Source organism: Gouania willdenowi, unplaced genomic scaffold, assembly GCF_900634775.1.
Source record: "Gouania willdenowi unplaced genomic scaffold, fGouWil2.1 scaffold_174_arrow_ctg1, whole genome shotgun sequence".
In the NCBI taxonomy this organism is placed as follows: domain Eukaryota; kingdom Metazoa; phylum Chordata; class Actinopteri; order Blenniiformes; family Gobiesocidae; genus Gouania; species Gouania willdenowi.
Window position 1 is genome coordinate 75,179 of NW_021144925.1, and position 21,379 is coordinate 96,557.

At 41.4% G+C, this 21,379-nt stretch overlaps 1 protein-coding gene across 1 annotated transcript in view; it reads left to right on the top strand.

Moving 5' to 3' along the window:
• The window catches only part of LOC114458734 (NACHT, LRR and PYD domains-containing protein 3-like), a 30,669-nt gene extending 11,986 nt beyond the window's left edge, over nucleotides 1-18,683 (top strand). The window contains exons 8-12 of the mRNA XM_028441131.1: nucleotides 1,600-1,773; nucleotides 2,816-2,989; nucleotides 16,950-17,102; nucleotides 17,513-17,559; nucleotides 17,682-18,683. Of these exons, the coding sequence (XP_028296932.1) occupies nucleotides 1,600-1,773; nucleotides 2,816-2,989; nucleotides 16,950-17,102; nucleotides 17,513-17,559; nucleotides 17,682-18,229 (1,096 nt within the window). The 3' untranslated portion in view covers nucleotides 18,230-18,683. The remainder of the gene's footprint in view (nucleotides 1-1,599; nucleotides 1,774-2,815; nucleotides 2,990-16,949; nucleotides 17,103-17,512; nucleotides 17,560-17,681) is intronic.
• The last annotated feature ends 2,696 nt before the right edge of the window (nucleotides 18,684-21,379 follow it).

The following is a 21,379-nucleotide window of genomic DNA, read 5'->3' on the forward strand; positions in this document are numbered from 1 at the left end:
ATCTGCATTAAAACATCTACTGACATCTGTAGTAAAGTTCACTGAATACAAACCTGTGGATAATATAAAGGAGGAGATCACAGCTATTTGAAGATATGGTGGCGCAGTGAGTTGTGACGCTGCACTTGGAAGTGATGGGTCGCGGGTTCGCGTTCCGCTTCAGTGTTTTTTTATGACATTTTTTAGGACGTCGAGATGACTCTGGCGACAATATTACATTAAAAATCAATATAAATGATGCAATATCAAGCAGCATTTACTGTCAATATCCAGTGTAACAGGAGGGCTCTCAATGTTGCCATCCTATGCTGCTGACACGTCTCCTCAGACACATTTTAATCATATTATTCACCGCTCGTCACGTCACTGAAGCAATAAAGTGATGAAGCGACCAAAAAGTGTGACTAATTACGGGTGATTTAAGCCACTATAGTCACTGACGACTGAACACACTTTTAGAACAGGCTCATATTCCTCAAACACCGGCTTATTTCACCCATTATGGTGAATAAATCACTATTTTCCGGGTGGTTGCCATGGCAGCTCGACTCATCTTCAATCCATTGATGATGGCTTTTTATCACGCGCGGGCATGTCAGTAACCCAAGGTTTACATAGTCAGGGTTGATTGACCCACTTCATACCAGCTGTAATTGAATCCGATACCCAGAGTTTCCCATCGTGGGGTATTTTGACCCAGAGTTTGTTAACCCTCCTTTATGAAATACCCCTGTGATCAACACAGACCACATGATCACATGAGTTCTGATTGGATTTCAGCTGAGGTTTCATTTTTATTAGTCAGTGAAGATATACATTTATGTTGATATAGTTTTTGTTAACATGTATTTTACTTAAGTGAGTCATAGTTTAGTTATTGTCACTTGTAAAAAATAAATAAATAAATAAATAAAAACTATGATGAAAATGTTTAGTCGACTAAATGAACAGTGGAAAGTGTAAAAAACCTCCACCAAGCTCTGAACCTCCTCTTCACAGATACTTTAAAGACTTGGAACCACATTTATATCCCATTAATAAACATCCATTATGTCACAATGTATGGAAAACACACTTTAAAAAAAGAAAATAAATCAATGAAATGCACAATCTGGATCTGATCTGGATGAAACTCAGTAGGATCATTGATTAACCACCCAATATAACTGAGTCACTTTTCATACAGATCCATCAATTACAAACCCAGATATGAATTTATATGAGGATGAGAGATAGGCATTTTTTTTGAAACTGAACAAGAATCAGTTTATTGATCAGGAGTCCCTCTGGCAGCTGAAATCTTTCCTCCTTGGTAGGCTTGGGTGGTAATACGGTAATACCATACACCGCAGAGTCATAAAAATAGCAACGGTATCAGTTTCAATATCATCATTAAAGGAGACATATTATGAAAAATCTATATTTGCAGTTTAAAATAAAATAGGGAGGTGGTATAACGGTATCAAAATTTTGATACTGCCCAAGCCTACTCCTTGGTGGAGGTAATAAAGCAGATGAAGTGTACGGCAGAGGTTTGAATCCTGTCAATAATGTGATGATGATGATTATTATTAATGAGTGAATGTCTTTCTCCCACAGACTGAGTTCTTGTGATCTCTCAGAGAGAAGCTGTGCAGCTCTGTCCTCAGTCCTCAGCTCTCAGTCCTCCAGTGTGAAACATCTGGACCTGAGTAACAATGATCTGCAGGATTCAGGAGTGGAGCAGCTGTGTAAAGGTCTGATGAGTCCTCACTGTAAACTGGACTATCTCAGGTCAGTGGGATCACAGGGATTCAAAGTACTCAACATTTTTACAACCCTCACATTAAAGCTGGATTTCTGTGATGTGTATAAAACAGAGCAACTGAGAATTATATATATATATATTTTTGGTTTGAACAAACAGTCAGTGTGTATAGTTTTAGTCAGTCTTCTGACTAAAATGCAACTTAATTTTAGTCGTCGGGTGATACCAACCTCTAGTCTAATGTTTTTAGACACAATGTTGCCTACGTGCTCCAAATGTAAGACACCCAACTGGCCTGAATCCCGTACCTCCTTACAATGAACAACAGAAGTGGTTTCCTAAACCAGCACATACAGTGTCAGGACGGAGAGAGAGACAGAGACAATCTGACAGTCCTTTATAAAGACTGGCTCCAGAGATGATTGGTCCTACACAGCAGAGGAGAACCAATCGGCAGCTCCTGATCAGGTGGCTTCAATCCCTTGTTAGTCACTGAAAGACAGGTAGAGAATACAGAAACAAACTGAAAAAACCTGCACCTAACACTCCACATTTAGTCATCAGGACTACTTCAGTTATAGTCTAATTTTAGTCACTAAATGACATGAAGATTTTAGTCGACTAAATCACATGTTCAATCAACATTGTCCAGTTCCTCGTCTCCTCACTTGTTTCCTGATTTGTGGATTTTTCTGGGAAGTGTCCTTGTGTGACAGTTCACCACAGGTAGCCAGGGATCAATGGAACAAGTTCTGTGATCTTGCAGTGTCCCAAAATTATCTGTTTGTGGAAGGGAGAGAAGACAGGGGTTTTTCCCCTGTGTGGAATCGTAAAAAAAGTTTGCACTGAAAAGTTCAAAGTGTTAGAGCCAGTATTTTTGGCTCTGTTATTGGGTTCAAAGGAAGCATCGTGGGGTTAGATATGCACTTCAAAGTTACTGGGTTCGTTCGAGATAATGAAACCGGTTCCTTGGGTAATCCTGTTAGAAAGAGGGTCTTTTGGCTAAAATTCAGATTGAAGTGGTTTGGTTCCCTACATTATTAAAAAGTGGATGTCTTTCTCCCACAGACTGAGCTTCTGTGGTCTCTCAGAGAAAAGCTGTGCAGCTCTGTCCTCAGTCCTCAGCTCTCAGTCCTCCAGTGTGAAACATCTGGACCTGAGTAACAACAATCTGCAGGATTCAGGAGTGAAGCTGCTGTGTGAAGGACTGAAGAGTCCTCACTGTAAACTAGACCCTCTCAGGTCAGTGGATCACATGTTCCATCAATATTGTCCTGTTCCTCGTCTCCTCACTTGTTTCCTGAGTTGTGGATGTTTTTCTGAATCCAGTCTGTCAGGTTGTGTGAACACAGATGTGGGCGGGGCTTCTCTGGCATCAGATTTGAGCTCCAACTCCTCCAGTGTGAGAGAGCTGGACCTGAGCGACAACCATCCAGGAGACTCAGCAGTGAAGCTGCTCTCTCAGAGACTGCACACTCTGAGGTGAGACACATCACAGCAGCTCATCACATGTTCACATCAATCCCCATCACATGTGTGACAGAGAGCTGTATCAGAGGAATGTGATGAAGGTGTGAGAGGTGGGACATTAAAGGAGGAGGACTGGGACAGGTTAGAGGGATGAATGACAGAGATAAGAAGGTAGTGAGGAGTGAGGAGAGGCTGATGGAGAACTATGAGGAGCTGATGAAGGAAATTATATTAGGCGTCCAGGCGAATAGGCGTATAAATGCATGCAAGTCAGTAAGTGTGTGTGGGTGTTGAGTGTTGTATCTTGTCCAATCACAGCAACGATCTGACTCAGAGCGTAACACTACAGTCACTACCACTCTATGGACAGGTGTCGTGACACACACTGTAAACGGACTCAATGGTGGTCCGTTATACACTCACACTCACGCACACACTTACATACATGCACACATGTATACACCTTCTCGCCTGGATGCCAAATACTTTTTTCTAAGTGTTTACATTTGTCACGGCAAATTTGCGGTTGACCTCATTTGGAGACATGATTTATTGCTCTTGTTGAGTGATGGAGTCCAGGTGAGGCATTGTTGATTTTATAAAAAAGGTTTATTATAAAACTAAATAAAAAAGAGTACAAAGATGGACAAAATTAGTGACCGCCCGGGCGGACGTCCAATGATCGAGTGGCCCACAGTTCTAACTCATCACGTATATTCCCCCTCAGTCCCCCTCCCTCCTCCTCCAGGAGATAAAGAGGACAGGGTGGAGGTGAAAGAAGAGGGTGAAAAGAGACAGTTTCTTCTTTAGGTCAAAACAACCAGTTCTCTGGTATCTCCTGATTGTCGTGAGTGTTGGAGGTGTGTGCGTGTATGGTGTTTGTGTGTATGAATGGATGTGTATTGGGTGTGTATGTGTGACTATGTGAGTGTGTGTAGGCATGTGAGTGTGTCATGCCTCTGTGTCTGAGGGATAAGATGTGTTTTGGGAAGCTGACCTCGAGAAGAGAGCTGAAAACATGAGACAGCAGAAATGAAAAGTCTCAACATAAAGCCTTAAAAAGAATAAGGTCTATGAGTAAATATGTTAATAAACATAACTAACAATTTTGCCCTGACACATGTCACGTAGACGGTGCTACATAGCGCCTGATCGCTATAGCTTCACTCACGCCACACCTGCGTCTACGTGTGACTGATATATGTATGTTTTTTAGGTGCTAATCCAGGTGTGGCGTAGGTCTGCAGATGCTTTAATGTGTATGCACATTGATTCTTTTAGAATCAGGGGGCCTGATTGTGGTTGTGGCTGTGGCTGTTGTGGTTGGTGTTGGTGTTGAAGCAGGGCTGTCTAGGAGAGGAGCTGGCTGTCAGTGTGTCAGCTGACAGTGCAGTTATGATTTCAGTCTTGGCTCTAATTATTGCTTTATAATCTCATTATTATAACTGGGTCGAAACCGACCCTAACAACACAACCAGCACATTTTATAATTTAGTTAAAACTTTTTTTATTTTTTATTTTGTTGAAATACAGGTTCCTGACAAAGTCAAAAAGTCTTGATGCAATAAACAAATTTATGTGACTCTTTTATGCATTTAAAAACTAAAAACGGGTGCTGACCCTAACACAAGACAAATGTAAAGAGGAGTTTCAAACAGAACCATATATATTTTTAAATTTATGTAGAAAGCAGCATTCCCTCTGTGCCCAGCTGAGAACTAGCACACTACCCCTGGCAGTGGAGGTGGGCAGGTTCAAAGGCCTCCCTGAGGAGGAGGAGCCACTCTGTACTGTGTGTGATCTGGATGTGGTGGAGGACACGTCTCATTTGTCCTGTATTTTCATTTATTTTGATTTACAAAATGTTTTATTTGAACGTGTACATTTGTTTAACCCAGATGTTTTTTGGATACCTGAGGGGGAAATTATGAGTTGGCTTCATAGAAAAGAGACTTTAGCTTTTGTTTGTTTCATTTGTACAGCGTGGGAAAGAAGACAAACTATTTAGTATCCAGTATGAGAAGTTTAGTGTAGGATGTTTGTGGTTGGATGCTCTTTGTCACAGTTTATGTTTGTGAAACTGGCCTGTAGACATCTGTTTTATTGCTTATGTTTTGGGCACGCATGTGCATGCCACTTAAATAAAATCAATGAATAAATCAAAACCAATGCTTAAAATAATCAGTCAATTAAAGGTAGAGTAGGGGATTTTCTCCAGATACACTTTTTAAGTTTTTGGTTGAAATTTTCTTCATGTCCTGACAGAAATTAAGATCTTATGTGCTCTGAAAAAGGAACAAAGAAAATTCATCATCTGTAGCAGCTGTACACACACTCAAAGTGGTCCATTTCAGTGTGAGACATGGGTTTGTGTCTCCTGTGTGACCTTTTTTATTCTTGGTGCTCGGGAGGCAACTGCAATTATGAGGCTATTTTCAAGACCTTGGCAGAGCCTCTTTCTCTGTTTAGTTTTTATCATTGCTGAGAATGAAGTCTCACACAAGTATGTGGGTCCAAAGGAGATGAAATGTCCAGCAGCTAGATTTCCCAGCTCAGAGTCCTCTCGCCTCACACACACCCAAAACTTAGTCAGTGAATAGTTGTGAAATGTGTTCTACAGCCCTCGGTCTGAGGACATGCCCACTATCTCCTCCCTAAGGTGAGCAGGCAGTGAATCACAGCTGCTTTCTGACTCAGTCAGCTTTATTCAATTCAATGCAATATTCAATAAACCATTAAAATATAGTAGAACAGATTTATAAAATACAAACAATGGATATGGAGTCATTAGGTTATTGCAATTTTTTTCAACCTTGGGGTGAGGACCCAATGTGGGGTCAGCGTGGAATTAAAATTGGGTTTAAAGGGTTTAAACTTTTTTGAATTATTGTTTTTCAAATAAACATCACACAATGAATATCAAATAACTGTATCCTATACATAAGCTTTCTCAAATATATAAATGTAGTTCAAATAAAATACAGCATATAAATATCTAATCCTGGCAACTCTGTATTTGTAAAACACTTTATTAAACATGATGAAAAACGAATTCTAGAAAAAAAAAATGTATCTGGAGTCGCTGGATATTTGTGATATTAAAATGGGGTCACAACCCAAAAAAGGTTGGGAACTTTTCGGTTAATGTGAAGAAAAAATAAAGTTTGTATCAGAATACTAGTATAGTTTCCAGGTAACAAAAAGTGTAGATATTAAAACTTACATGAGGGGCCCAACAAGATGGTTTGTTCCCAGGGCTCAAAATGTGGTTCTACAGTTTGGTGCACACTCACAGCCAGGGTCTGTAATGCACAGACATCATCAGTTCTCAGGTGAATATATGCACTATTAGCTAAACTTCACAATAACACTAGAACAAAGGTGGGCAAACTATGGCCCGCGGGCCACATCCGGCATGCCGAAGCCAAAATAAACAATTAAAACACAAAATGAACCGTCTTGGACAATCATTTATCTCAACACCCATGGAAACCAAATGTTCTCCCGTTCTCCGCTTACGCCCGCCCTTTTCCAGCCACCCAGCCAATCAACATGCAGAACACATGTAAACAAAGACGAACATTGGGAGAGAAAGCTGCATGTAACAATGATGCCTTCATGGCAATGGGAAACTACAACACTCGTTGAATAAACTACATTGGGTCTCAGTCTGTTACAATGTCATAATTATGACTGCATTCCTTTGACTTAGTCCTGTGATGCCTGACATCATACTAGTTATGGACAGAAAATGTAACATGAGGAAGAATGCAGAGTTAGATTGGTCGCCGACATAACACACCCACAAAGAAGAAGAAGAAGAAGAAGCGGCAGAAAAACGTACTCATGGTAGAAGCGGAAACTTGGATATCTGGCCAGATAAACAGTTTTTCCACGTCGGATAATCAAAGTAAAATGTTTGTTGATGTTTTATTGCCGGATCACGTGGTGTTGCGTGAATACACCTGGCTCCAAAGCAGTGTAGCGCGCCTTACGAGCCAGGTGGAGATTGACGGAGCAAAACCGCGGCGCTGACACAGCGATACACATCTACAACAATGAGTGGCCCAATGAAAAGAAGAGTCGACAGTGAGTGCTGAGTGTTTAATAATGAATGGACAAGTAAATACTTTTCACTGAAGTCCTGTCAAAGGCTGTATGCCTTATTATTTGTAAAGAAACTGTCGCGGTTTTAAAGGAATAAAACATCCACCGTCACGTTTCCTCCAAACATGCTGCTAATTATGCCAATAACCATTATTAACAAATTATGTTGGAGGGTTTTTTCATGCAAATACTTTTTATTTAACTGAGTTACTTTTACACACACAATATATATATATATATAAAAAATAAAAATCCCTTCCTCACCCTCCGCGGGCGGTCTCTCTTTTTTCCTCCAAGCTCGGGTCCTCTACCAGAGGCCTGGTAGCTTGAGGGTTCTGCGCAGTATCTTTGCTGTTCCTAGAACTGCACTTTTCTTGACCGAGATGTCTGATGTATTTCCTGGGATCTGCTTGAGCCACTCCTCCAGTTTGGGGGTCACTGCCCCGAGTGCCCCAATGACCACGGGCACCACTGATGCCTTCACCCTCCAGGTTTTCTCCAACTCTTCTCTGAGCCCCTGGTATTTTTCTAGTTTCTCGTGTTCCTTTTTCCTGATATTGAAGTCGCTTGGTATTGCTATGTCGACCACAACGGCTTTCCTCTGCTCTTTGTCCACCACCACAATGTCTATTTGGTTCGCCATTACCATTCTGTCCGTCTGTATCTGGAAGTCCCACAGGATCTTGGCTCGGTCATTCTCTACCACCTTTGGAGGTGTTTCCCACTTTGACCTTGGGGTTTCCAGCCCATACTCTGCACAGATGTTCCTGTACACTATACCAGCCACTTGGTTATGGCGCTCCATATGAGCTTTCCCTGCCAGCATCTTACACCCTGCAGTTATGTGCTGGGTTGTCTCATTGGCCTCTTTGCACAGTCTACACCTGGGGTCTTGTCTGGTGTGGTAGAGCTGGGCCTCTATTGCTCTGGTGCTCAAGGCCTGCTCCTGTGCAGCCATGATGAGCGCCTCTGTGCTGTCCTTTAGTCCGGCTCTGTCTAGCCATTGGTAGGATTTCTTGATATCCGCCACTTCAGTTATGTTTCGGTGCTACATCCCGTGTAGGGGCTATATATATATATATATATATATATATATAAAACAAGTATCATCATGTTTCATAAAGCAAGTATATTTCACAAATAAATCAAAACTGAAAAACTAAATGAAATGATTTACCTGCATAAATAACCAAACGTAAAAGTACAGCAGTCCAAATATTCAGGAAACAACAACACTTTGTTTACAATATGTGCCAAAAAGCTTAAGAAAACAAAAAAGTAAATGAACGTCTTAAATCAGCTAATAAAACTTTGTTTCTGGTTCCGCTCAACTTCACATGCCGACATAAATCATTGTTTGCATTTTAGTTCCACGTTACGTTTTGATCCCAGTCACATATCTAATGTAGTCTTAATTGAATGCTCTTTTAATTTCTGATACATTTTAGAATTCTAAATTTGCCTAGTAATGATCTTTATTGTCGATGGAGAAAGGGTTTTTAAGAAGATCGGCATGAAATTGAAAATTTCAACCTGTCATGTCTCCATTCTCTACCACACACTTTGCGAAGCACTGCTCTACTAACAGGCCTGTCTCTCCTTAAATGTACAAACCTTTCTTTAGAATTGGGGATACATTTGGGTGAAAGTTGCAAATCTGTAATGCATATGGTTGATTTGTTATGAAATTTTATAAATTTGAACTTTAGACAAGAAGAAGAAGAATGTATGTATGCATCGGTGCTGGCCTGGCCCGTCTATCAATTTTTACAAGTCCATGTGATCCCTGAGCCAAAAAGTTTGCCCACCCCTGGTTTAGAACAATGCAATAGATTAGATCAGCTGACATGAACCTGAGTCACTGCACCATCCATGTTTATGTAACGTGACTCCAAAATCCTTTTATGCACACCACAAGGAAATAATCTGACTATTTAAACATTATTTAACAACTCTCCACATCCATTACACACAGAACACACAATCATAATAACACACTCCATCTCCATCACCACCACCTTGTAAAAATACTGTAGTGTGACGTTAAACTGTATGAATAGATATGAAAGTGTACGGTGGCACCATGCTCTTACTTTGAGCTGCAGGGAGGGTTACCATGGTTACAGGTGTCCAGGTGGAGGTGTGCTCTGGGGGCGTGGAGATAAAGTCTCATGAGGGGACAAATGTCCAGAGAGTTCAGAATCTGTGTGTGGGCGTGCATCAGGGAAAGGTGTGTGAGTCTTTTCTGGGTCATGGTGCTGCGTACCCATGTCTTCAAAAGTCAACGTGAACCTGTGTTGATTAGGCCTAAAAATAATTACATTCAAATACAAAATACACGTAATAGCCTACATGTGTTAAAAATAATTTCCCTAAATATTCATGAGGAATTTTTAAATTGTGCTAAATATTTTTCATAGACTACATTTAAACACCTACATTCTCACCAATAGGGGGAGCTGCAGCAACCCCAGCACCACTACTTCCTGTGGCCCTGTTGAATTCAGTCAGTTTTCTTCAGAAAAACTCCATCGTGTTCCCGGCATATGGTTGGTGTATAATCTGGAGATGCCGCTGGAGATGGGAGGGCTTCATAGTTCTGTTAGCAAGCAGCTAGCCACATAAAAAGCACTGGGCTAACGGTGGGTCCTGTGAGGTGCAGGTGAAGCCCATCCCAACGTACTCCTTACGGAACTGTCTGGATTTCTGTGATTCAGCTTTTTTTTCTGAATCTTTAGCCAAAGGCACTCTTTGACCTTTATCATTTTAGTTCATGTTATGATCACCATCATTATCATCATCATTTTTATCATTGTCATTTTTAACAGAAAATACATATTCTAAAATCCACATTATTTTTCATGTTTTTATTTGTAAATTTTCTACTCTCTCTCTCACGTACCCCCTGCAGTGCTGTTGCATACCCCCAGGAGTATGCGTAGCCCCATTTAAGAAACACTGATTTAAATGACGTGAAGATTTTAGTCGACTAAATCTGTTACAAATATAATCGACTAAAACATAAAGCATTAGAGTTTATTTATTTTTAAATATTCAGTTACTGTTGATCAACCTGATATATGATGGTATTAATGTTTGTAAACACAGACAGATTAGATGTGATCAATACGTTAGATCCATACCTGTCAAGTATCCCGTTTTGGCCGGGAAATTCCCGCATTTTACCCCTCTTTCCCGCCATTTTCCCGTATTATTATTTTTCCGTAAATATCCCGTATTTTAATGTAATAATAATTCAAAGATGCCTTACTAAACTTAATGCCTGAAGGTCACTAGCCTCGCGAGAACTGCAACCTGAATTGGCCTGTGTGGCAGCTGTCGCGAGATTAGTGCTGACAACAGCAACAAACCTGGAAACAACTCAGAAAAGAGATGAATGAATGAAGACGTTCCAGCGGAAAAAACAAAGAACTGGTGTAAATACGTTGTAAAATGTAACAGGGAGTTTAACTTCCTAAAGAGCAGCATGATGTGACACAGTTACACGTTCTGTTAGATTAATAGCTGAGATTTTATCGTCTCCCACAGCAGAAGGAACGACGTAAGTCACCATAAAAATCAGCCAATCAAAAGCACCACAAATATTGATAATGTTAAATGTTAATGTTAAAGAATGTAAAGTCTGTAATAAATGTGTCTAATAAGTCATTAGTGAATACCAGAGAACCACATGAGTGAGTATGAGAAATTATAAGAAAATATGTAATGAAAATAAAATGTTAATGTTTAACTTAAAGACAAGCAACGTGAAATTAACAGTAAATATGCAACGTCTTGACTTGTATATAAACTGTAAGTATATTAAATAAACACATGTGCTTCATATACACATTTATGTCTTTATTTAGGCTGTTTTATAATTTAGGGCTGGGCGATATATCGAGATTCAAGATGTATCGAGTTTTCCATTTTGGCGATATAGAAGACTATAATATTTCATATCAATGTGGGTGTATATATATATATATATATATATATATATATATATATATATATATAAAATACAAGTTTTAGGAGTCGCTGCTTTTACTTCTCAGAACAACTTATAAAGCTCAGTTAGATGATTAATGAGTGTCACATATTGATCAGCTGTTTATTAATAAATGAGCCTGTGTAGCATTTTGCATCAGCAAATTATCTAGATTTATAATGTATATCACCATTTAGAGAAAATATTTTGAGATATGAGTTTGAGTCCATATCACCAGCCCTAGTAGGAATGTTCACAGCATTCCAATGTTAATAAAGGTCAACCTACCAGATTCTAATCACACAATTGTATTTAGTAAGTGGTTAAGTGGGTATTTTAGATTTCTTGTACACCTATATTAAAATATAAGGAATACTGGAGCTTGGTTAGGCGGGTGGGATGGCTGATAGTGGGCGCCATAAAATTTCCCTTATTTTCAAATCTAAAACTTGACAGGTATGGTTAGATCACATGATCATTTGAGTTCTGATTGGATTTCAGCCGAGGTGACCAAATAGTGTACATATACATATACAGTGAAGAAAATAAGTATTTGAACACCCTGCTATTTTGCAAGTTCTCCCACTTAGAAATCATGGAGGGGTCTGGAATTTTCATGGAAGGTGCATGTCCACTGTATGAGAGATAACCTAAAAAGAAAAATCCAGAAATCACAATCTATGATTTTTTAACAATTTATTCGTGTGATACAGCTGAAAATAAGTATTTGAACACCTGTCTATCAGCTAGAATTCTGACCCTCAAAGACCTGTTAGTCCGCCTTTAAAAGTCCTCCTCCGCTCCACTGTATTATCCTGAATCAGATGCACCTGTGTGAGGTCGTTAGCTGCATAAAGACACCTGTCCACCCCGTACAATCAGTAAGACCCAAACAGTCAGCATGGCTAAGAGCAAAGAGCTGTCCAAAGACACCAGAGACAAAATTGTACAACTCCACAAGGCTGGAAAGGGCTACGGAGAAATTGCAAAGCAGCTTGGTGAAAAAAGGTCCACTGTTGGAACAATCCTTAGAAAATGGAAAAAGCTAAACATGACGGACAATCTCAATCGGAGTGGAGCCCCATGCAAGATATCACCTCGTGGGGTCTCAATGATGCTAAGAAAGGTGAGGAATCAGCCCAGGACTACACGGCAGGACATGGTCAATGACCTGAAAAGAGCTGGGACCACTGTTTCCATGGTCACTGTTGGTAATACACTAAGACGTCATGGTTTGAAATCATGCATGGCACGGAAGGTTCCCCTGCTTAAACCAGCACATGTTAAGGCCCGTCTTAAGTTTGCCAATGACCATTTGGATGATCCAGAGGAGTCATGGGAGAAAGTTTTGTGGTCAGATGAGACCAAGATTGACCTTTTTGGTCATAATTCCACTATGCGTGTTTGGAGGAAGAAGAATGATGCGTACCATCCCAAGAACACCATCCCTACTGTGAAGCATGGGGGTGGTAGCATCATGCTTTGGGGGTGTTTTTCTGCTCATGGGACAGGACGACTGTACTGTATTAAGGAGAGGATGACTGCAGCCATGTATTGTGAGATATTGGTCAAAAACCTCCTTCCCTCAGTCAGATCATTGAAGATGAGTCGTGGCTGGATCTTCCAACATGACAATGACCCAAAGCACACAGCCAGGAAAACCAAGGAGTGGCTTTGTAAGAAGCATATCAAGGTTCTGGAGTGGCCTAGCCAGTCTCCAGACCTAAATCCAATTGAAAATCTTTGGAGGGAGCTGAAAGTCCGTGTTACTCAGCGACAGCCCAGAAAGCTGACTGATCTAGAGAAGATCTGTGTGGAGGAGTGGGCCAAAATCCCTCCTGCAGTCTGTGCAAACCTGGTGAAGAACTACAGGAAACGCTTGACCTCTGTAATTGCAAACAAAGGCTACTCTACCAAATATTAACGTTGGTGTTCAAATACTTATTTTCAGCTGTATCACACGAATAAATTGTTAAAAAATCATAGATTGTGATTTCTGGATTTTTCTTTTTAGGTTATCTCTCATACAGTGGACATGCACCTTCCATGAAAATTCCAGACCCCTCCATGATTTCTAAGTGGGAGAACTTGCAAAATAGCAGGGTGTTCAAATACTTATTTTCTTCACTGTATATAGTATATAGTTTAGTTTTTATTAGTCAGTGAAGACATAAATATATGTTGATATAGTTTTTGTTAACGTGTTTTTTTTTTTTTTGTTTTTTTTTAATTAGTCGTAGTTTAGTTATTGTAACTTGAAAAACTTTAATCAACAAAAACTATAATAAAATGTTTAGTCGACTAAATGAACAGTATAAAGTGCAAACCTCCACCAAGTTCTGAACCTCCTTTTCACAAATATTATCAGTTATCAATGATCAATGATCCTGATCATGGTACCATGATCATTAACACTTTAAAGGCTTGGAACCACATTTATATCCCATTAATAAACATCCAGTAGGTCACAATGTATGGACACACACTTTAAAAAAAGAAAATAAATCAATGAAATGCATAATCTGGATCTGATCAGGATGAAACTCAGTGGGATCATTGATTAACCACCCAATATAACTGAGTCACATTTTATACAAATCCATCAATTACAAACCCAGATATGAATTATTATGATGATGAGAGATAGGCATTTTTATCTTTGAAACTGATCCGGAATCAGTTTATTGATCAGGAGTCCCTCTGGCAGCTGAGATCTTTCCTCCTTGATGGAGGTAATAAAGCAGATGAAGTGTACGGCAGAGGTTTGAATCCTGTCAATAATGTGATGATGATTATTATTATTTTTTATTTTTTTCTCTTGTATGCACATGCTGTCAAAGGTCAACACTACAAGAAGTGCAATCATTATGAGACAGCAATGCATGTTTTCTTATTGCAATCAAATAAATTGATTAATTTTATTGCTTAATTGTGACCATCACCCACCTCCCTAAGGAAGGGTGAGAAATCTTTTATTATAGGGAGGATATAAAAAGGGAGAGCAGTGTTACACCTAAGTGGAGAGGGAGGGGGAGGGGAAAGGGAGCAGGGAGGAGAGAGTCAAGGTAGGAAAAAGAAAGGGTGGGGAAGAATAGATTGTTTTACAGTGAGGGTGAGATGTGAAGTTGTAGAATATATTGTGCTTATTGTGTTGTGTAATCAAGCCAGTATAGTGACAAGTGTGAAGCTTAGCTATAATGGTGGTGGTTGTGGACAGGGGGAATGAGTGAGTGGTAGTACCTAAAGCAGGTATTTGGGATTAACGTGTCTAAAGTTAAGCCCAGTATGAGTTTTATCCCACATCCGTGCCAGTGAATCATATACCAGTATATGTGCAAAAAACCGCTACCGCAAACCCAGGAACGGCCCCGGCCCCACAGATGCAGCCAGGCCAGCAGAAAGAGTGGGGGCCAGGGAGCCCCAGGCCACCCCCCCACGGCCGAGCAACCCCCCAGACGCCCCCAAGATCCCAGGCTGAGAGGCAACCACCGCCCCCCACACACACATCCGAGGAAGCCCCAAGCAGCCGAGCACCCAGGGCATCCCGCCCCAGCAGCGGAGCCAAGGCCCACGCCCAGCAGAGGGCCAGACCCACGCCGGCGGGCCCAGAGCCAGCAGGGACCAGACCCCAGGCCAGAAGGACCCGGAACGGAAGCAGCACCAAGAGCAGCGCCCCCAGGGACGGCAACCACGCCCATAGTCGCCGAGGGCACCAAGGGGATGCTGCAAGTTGCCCCGCCGGCCCCCAGGCACACCGACCAAGCACCCCAGAGTGCGCCAGATCACTTTTCCTTGATGCCGCCCGCACAATGAGCCCTAGACAGCCCCCCCACCCCCCCACCAAAGGGCCCAGCCACACCCACAGGCATGGTAGGGCACGATAGCAGGACAGACCTACCAAGCGGCCGATGCCGACCTCAACCACCGGAACAGCTAGAGCCACCCTCCAGCAAAGAGCACCATCCCGGAGCGCCAAGCAACCTCGCTCCAACCCCGGCGCAGAGGCCAGCAGCCCCCAGCGCGCCCACCCCCTACACTGGCGTGGCAGGCCACCCCAGACCCACACGCCGCGAGGCACGCCCCCAAGGCAACCAGGAGATGAGACGAGCACCAAGCCCCACCCGTAGGGAAGGGGCACCCTCACGCCCCACCAGGCCAGCACCGCCCGGAGAGACCCCGCAAAGAGAGCCCCCAGCAACACCCCCCACACCCCCCAGAGACCCACTGCCCCGCCACGCCCGACCGCACCCTCCCGATCCCCACACGGCGGCCCAGCCATCAACAGAGAATAAAATAAAATACATGAATAGATGGGGAAGGGAAACACGTTGAGCATGAAATGGCCAGCGTCCCAAAACTAATGTTCTGAGTGGCTTTCTTCCTTTTAAAAGATGACCTTTGGGGCTCGCCTCCCAAGACTGGGTTTTGTTAATTGGTTTAAAGTTGCCAGCATCTCAGCTGGCTGCCTGTGGGTGTGCCTGGGGTGTGTGTATATTTGAGACAATGACAAACATGAGGGATGATTCCTAGATTTACACATGAACCATAATAATGATTTCAGCATATTTAATCTTTTCAACATCAAATTTCTTGAAATATCATGTATTGTGAGACACTTGGATACCAAACATGACTGGAAAATAGCTTAGTATTACCTCAGAAACCAGTTAATGACTTTTACTTGTAATTACTTGTAAACATGAATGTCAAAGCTCATGTTATGCTTTTCTTTATGATATGCTTGCAGTAAATACCTTAAACTAACTTCCATGATGTTTTCTGGTATTTTAAGCACTTTTTATGTATCATTTTGTGGGGGATAGAATTACCTGAAAAGAGTGGCTTATGACAGACAATAATTGTAATCTCAATTTCTGCAGGAACCATTCCAAAAACTTATTCTTTGTGACTTTTCAAGCATTGTAACAGTTTCTTGGTTCTCATTTGGTTTGGAAAAATTACAAGTGTTTTCCCTTCCAGTCTCTTAGAGGAGGCCTGGGAAGTGTCCTTGTGTGACAGTTCACCAAAGGTGGCCAGGGATCAATGGAACAAGTTCTGTGATCTTGCAGTGTCCCAAAAGTATCTGTTTGTGGAAGGGAGAGAAGACGGGGGTTTTTCCCCATGTGTGGAGTCATAAAAAGAGTTTGTACTGAAAAGTTCAAAGTGTTAGAGCCAGTCTTTTTGGCTCTGTTATTGGGTTCAAAGGAAGCATCGTGGGGTTAGATATGCACTTCAAAGTTACTGGATCAGTTCGTGATAAAGAAACAGGTTCCTCGGTTATTCCTGTTAGAAAGAGGGTCTTTTGGCTAAAATTCAGATTGAAGTAGTTTGGTTCCCTACATTATTAAAAAGTGAATGTCTTTCTCCCAAAGACTGAGTTCCTGTGGTCTCTCAGAGAAAAGCTGTGCAGCTCTGTCCTCAGTCCTCAGCTCTCAGTCCTCCAGTGTGAAACATCTGGACCTGAGTAAGAACCATTTGCAGGATTCAGGAGTGAAGCTGCTGTGTGAAGGACTGAAGAGTCCTCACTGTAAACTGAACTTTCTCAGGTCAGTGGGATCACATGTTCCATCAATATTGTCCTGTTCCTCGTCTCCTCACTTGTTTCCTGAGTTGTGAATGTTTTTCTGAATCCAGTCTGTCAGGTTGTGTCATCACAGAGGTGGGCGGGGCTTCTCTGGCAGCAGCTTTGAGCTCCAACTCCTCCAGTGTGAGAGAGCTGGACCTGAGCTACAACCATCCAGGAGACTCAGCAGTGAAGCTGCTCTCTCAGAGACTGCACACTCTGAGGTGAGACACATCACAGCAGCTCATCACATGTTCACATCAATCCCCATCACATGTGTGACAGAGAGCTGTATCAGAGGAATGTGATGAAGGTGTGAGAGGTGGGACACTAAAGGAGGAGGACTGGGACAGGTTAGAGGGATGAAGGACAGAGATAAGAAGGTAGTGAGGAGTGAGGAGAGGCTGATGGAGAACTATGAGGAGCTGATGAAGGAATGAGAGAAAAGATCAGAGGAGGTGGAACCAATCAGTGAGGATGAAGAGAGGAACACTTTGAAGGAGATGAAGAAGGTGAAGCTGTTGAAGACAAACCAGTAGAAACATGGAGAGCTTGATGGAGATGGCATCAGGTTTCTGAGCAGCACTTTGGACTCTTTAGGTGTGTAAATCACTGCCTGTGTTTGCTCCTGCAGGGCGGACCATGGAGGAGAGCAGAGGATCAAAGCTGGTGTGAGGAAGTGTAAGTGTGTGTGTGTGTTCATTCAAAGTGTCCTCATGAAGCTCTGAGTGAATGAACATGTCAGTGATACAGAGAGAATGAAGCATCACATGATCAACTGTTGTTTTTTTGTGTCTCATCAGATTTCTGTCACATTCACCTCGACACAAACTCCATCAACAGAAACCTCAGACTGTCTGACAACAACAGGATGGTGACATGGGTGAAGGAGGAGGAGCTTTATTCTCATCATCAGGACAGATTTGATCACTACTGGCAGGTTCTGTGTAGTACTGGTCTGACTGGTCGCTGTTACTGGGAGGTGGAGTGGAATGGAGATGTTTATATAGCAGTGAGTTACAGAGGAATCAGAAGGAAAGGATACAGTAATGATTGTTGGTTTGGATTTAATAATCAGTCCTGGAGTCTGGAATGCTTCAGTGGTTCTTACTCCTTCAGACACAATAATGTAGAAACACGTACCTCCTGTCCCTGTGGTTCCTCTGGTAGAGTAGGAGTGTATGTGGACTGTCCTGCTGGACATCTGTCCTTCTATGAAGTCTCCTCTGACTCTCTGACACTCATCCACACCGTCTGTACCTCCTTCACTGACACTCTGTATCCTGGGTTTGGGTTTGGGTTTGGTTCCTTGAGTTCCATTGGTTCCTCAGTGTTTCTGAGTCCTCTGTGAGACAGACAGACAGACAGACAGATGTGTCTCTGAGTCCTCAAGGTCTAAAACTCTTCTCATTTAGCGTGGTTGGTTCGTGGCTTGTGTGTTTTCATTAAATGTGTGTAATTGTCAGTGATGTTTGATTAGTGATCAACTCAGAGACCAAATAGCTGCATCACAGCTGCCTTTTAAAGCTTCTACCAACAGATCTTATTGTTGGACTTAGATTAGTTGAATTGTGTGTGAGTCTATTGCACTGTGGGATCAGAAGTAAGATGCAGAACTAAAGGAAGACCTACTTGAAAATCCTTATTTTCTAATTCAAGACCAATATCTATTCTATCATGTTTCTCCAAAGTAGTAGAAAAACTAGTTTACAATCTCTTGGCTAAACTGTGTCATGAAATCAATGTGTTCTATGAGAAATGAAACAGTTGATTCCTATAATAAAGTGGTTTTATTTCTGAGTTGATGAATGTATTGATTCTTTTTCTAGAACCACAGAGTGTCTGTTTTATGTCAGTTATAATCTGATAATATGTCTACATATGATAATATATGGGTTTTAGATTATTTAAAGTTGTTCATATTATTGCATTGATGACTTACCGTATTTTTTGGACTATAAGGCGCACCGGTTTGTTATTATTAATATTTGTATTATTAAGACGCATTAAGCGAAATAAAGCAGTCAGATAAGTCAAACTTTATTGAACTTATTAACAATAACTCTCAACATTGTTCAGGTTTAACACATAAAAAACAGAACAATACACTCACTTTTTCAGTTCAGTATGTTGAAGCACAGTAGTTAATTTCATACATAAGGCGCACCTGATAATAAGGCGCACTGTCGATTTTTGAGAAAATTAAAGGATTTTCAGTGCGCTTTATAGTCCGAAAAATACGGTACATGATCTCTGGTACTTGTCCGTCATCGTGAGTTTCGGTAAACGCTCTGGTATGCATGCCCCTTTAAATGTTGTTGCCGCAATGAATTGTGGGTCATAATTATCTCGTATCCTTTGGTAAAGGATGTATCAGTGTTTCCTAGGCTAAACAAGGTATAAAGGAAGCATTGAGCCTTTTTTCCTGAGCTTAAAGAGAACTTGGACGCTCTTTATCATGGCCGCCACTTAAACACTTCTAGGGTGAAGGAACAGTGGATAAGAAAGGAGATAGGAAAGGACATAGCAGGGAATATTAGGACGCAGCCCTTAGTTGCCTTGTCTTACCGGTGTCGTGTCAGAATACTTACCCCCGATAGAATCTGTATCCCCTGCTGCGGGAGCGCGCATGAAGGGAGGAGCTACAATTTTGTGTCTCGATATCAGTTTAGCTTAGCCTTAATTGTCAAAGATGGATTATTATTTATGGTTTCTTTTTTAACATACGATAATTAAATGTTATTTTCAGAACATCTAATTTTAACTTAATCTAAATCTAACAACAAAACCATGTACGTAAACAGAGACAAAACTGATATAATCCAGACAGTAAGATTAACACTAAAAAGATACAAAATCTAAATTGTTAACCAATAAATATAATTATAACTAGAACTGCAAGCAGTTATGAAAGGGGGCCAAGCCTTCCCGCGCGACTCGGCCCCCAGGTTTCGTGGAGCCCGTGGAAGTACGTCACGAAGGATGACGGGCTCGTGGCGAGCGTCAGGACACAGGCCAACGTGCCATTTGCTGTGAACAGGTGGATATGAAGTTTTGGAAGATGTGATTTAAAGTGTGAAAGTTACAGGCCAAAATGTGTTTGCACCCATTATAGCGCCACCTAGTGGTACACTTTTTGGTATGGTTAATCTGTGTGCTCTTCTATAGTTACCCTGTAAATTTCACATCTCTCAACATATTACTTCTGCTGAAATAAAGGTTTGTTTATTTATATGTTATGTAGTAATAAGCCACGCCCACTTTGACCAATCGCGATTAAATTTGAGATACGGTCCCAGGAGCGACCCAAGGTCAAACCCACCAAATTTGGTAAAAATCGGTTGTGCCATTTAGGAGATATAATTTTCTCATAATTGCAGTGCCCCCTAGAGGCCTAATTTTTTAAAATTTGGCTCGTACCCCCACAGTATCATGGCAACCAAGGATCTAAGAATTGGTGGTGTTAGCAATTATTTTGACCAAGATATGCAACAGTTTGTGTTTTTATAGCTCACTAGAAAACTTTACTAGTTATTATTTGTGCATATTTCGCCCGAATTTTTTTTGCTGAACTGTAGATCAGGTCCAAATGAAGACTCTACGTGCCAAGTTTCATGCCGATTGGACAAAACCCCAAAAAGGAATTTGAAAAAATAGGTTTTTGATATGTAGTGACTTACAAAGAGCAATGTGCTGTGGGAGTGGGCGTGGCCTATGTCAGAAAATGCGACTCTATGTAGGGAACGTGTGGATATGAATTTTATGAAGATGTGAATTAAATTGTGAAAGTTAAAGGCAAAAATGTTTCTGCAATTATAGCGCCACCTAGTGGCGCAATTTTTGGTACGAGTGGTCTGTGTGGTCTTCTATATCTACCCTGTAAATGTCACTGCCCTCAACATAACAATTCAGCAGAAATAAATGTTTGTTATTATGTCATTAGCCACGCCCACTTTGACCAATCGTGAATAACTTTGAGATATTGCCTCAGGAGGAACCCAAGATCATACCCTCCAAATTTGGTAACAATTGGTCATGCCATTTAAGAGATATAAATATTAGTTATTTGTAGCGCCCCCTAGTGGTCAACATCATTCAACTTTGGCGCATACCCTCACAGTCACATGCCAACTAAGGATCTCAGATTTGGTGTTGTTAGCATTTATTTTGACCGAGATATGCGCCAGTTTGCATTTTTATAGCTAGCTAGAAAACTTTACTCGTTAATAATTTGCGCATAATTTACCCGAACAAACTCATAGGGTTAACTGGAGATTATGTCCAACTGAACACTCTACGTGCCAAGTTTCACGCTGATTGGACAAAACCCCAAGGAGGAGTTCGAAAAAGTAGGTTTTCCAGTTTTTGCGATTTTGCTCCGAGAAAAGTTAGGCGGAAATGGGCGTGGCCTAGCCCAGGTGATTTAGTGCTATTCAAGGAATATGTGGATATGAAGGTTTTAAATTTGCAACAAACGGTGTGGGAGTGATCGTCCAAATTG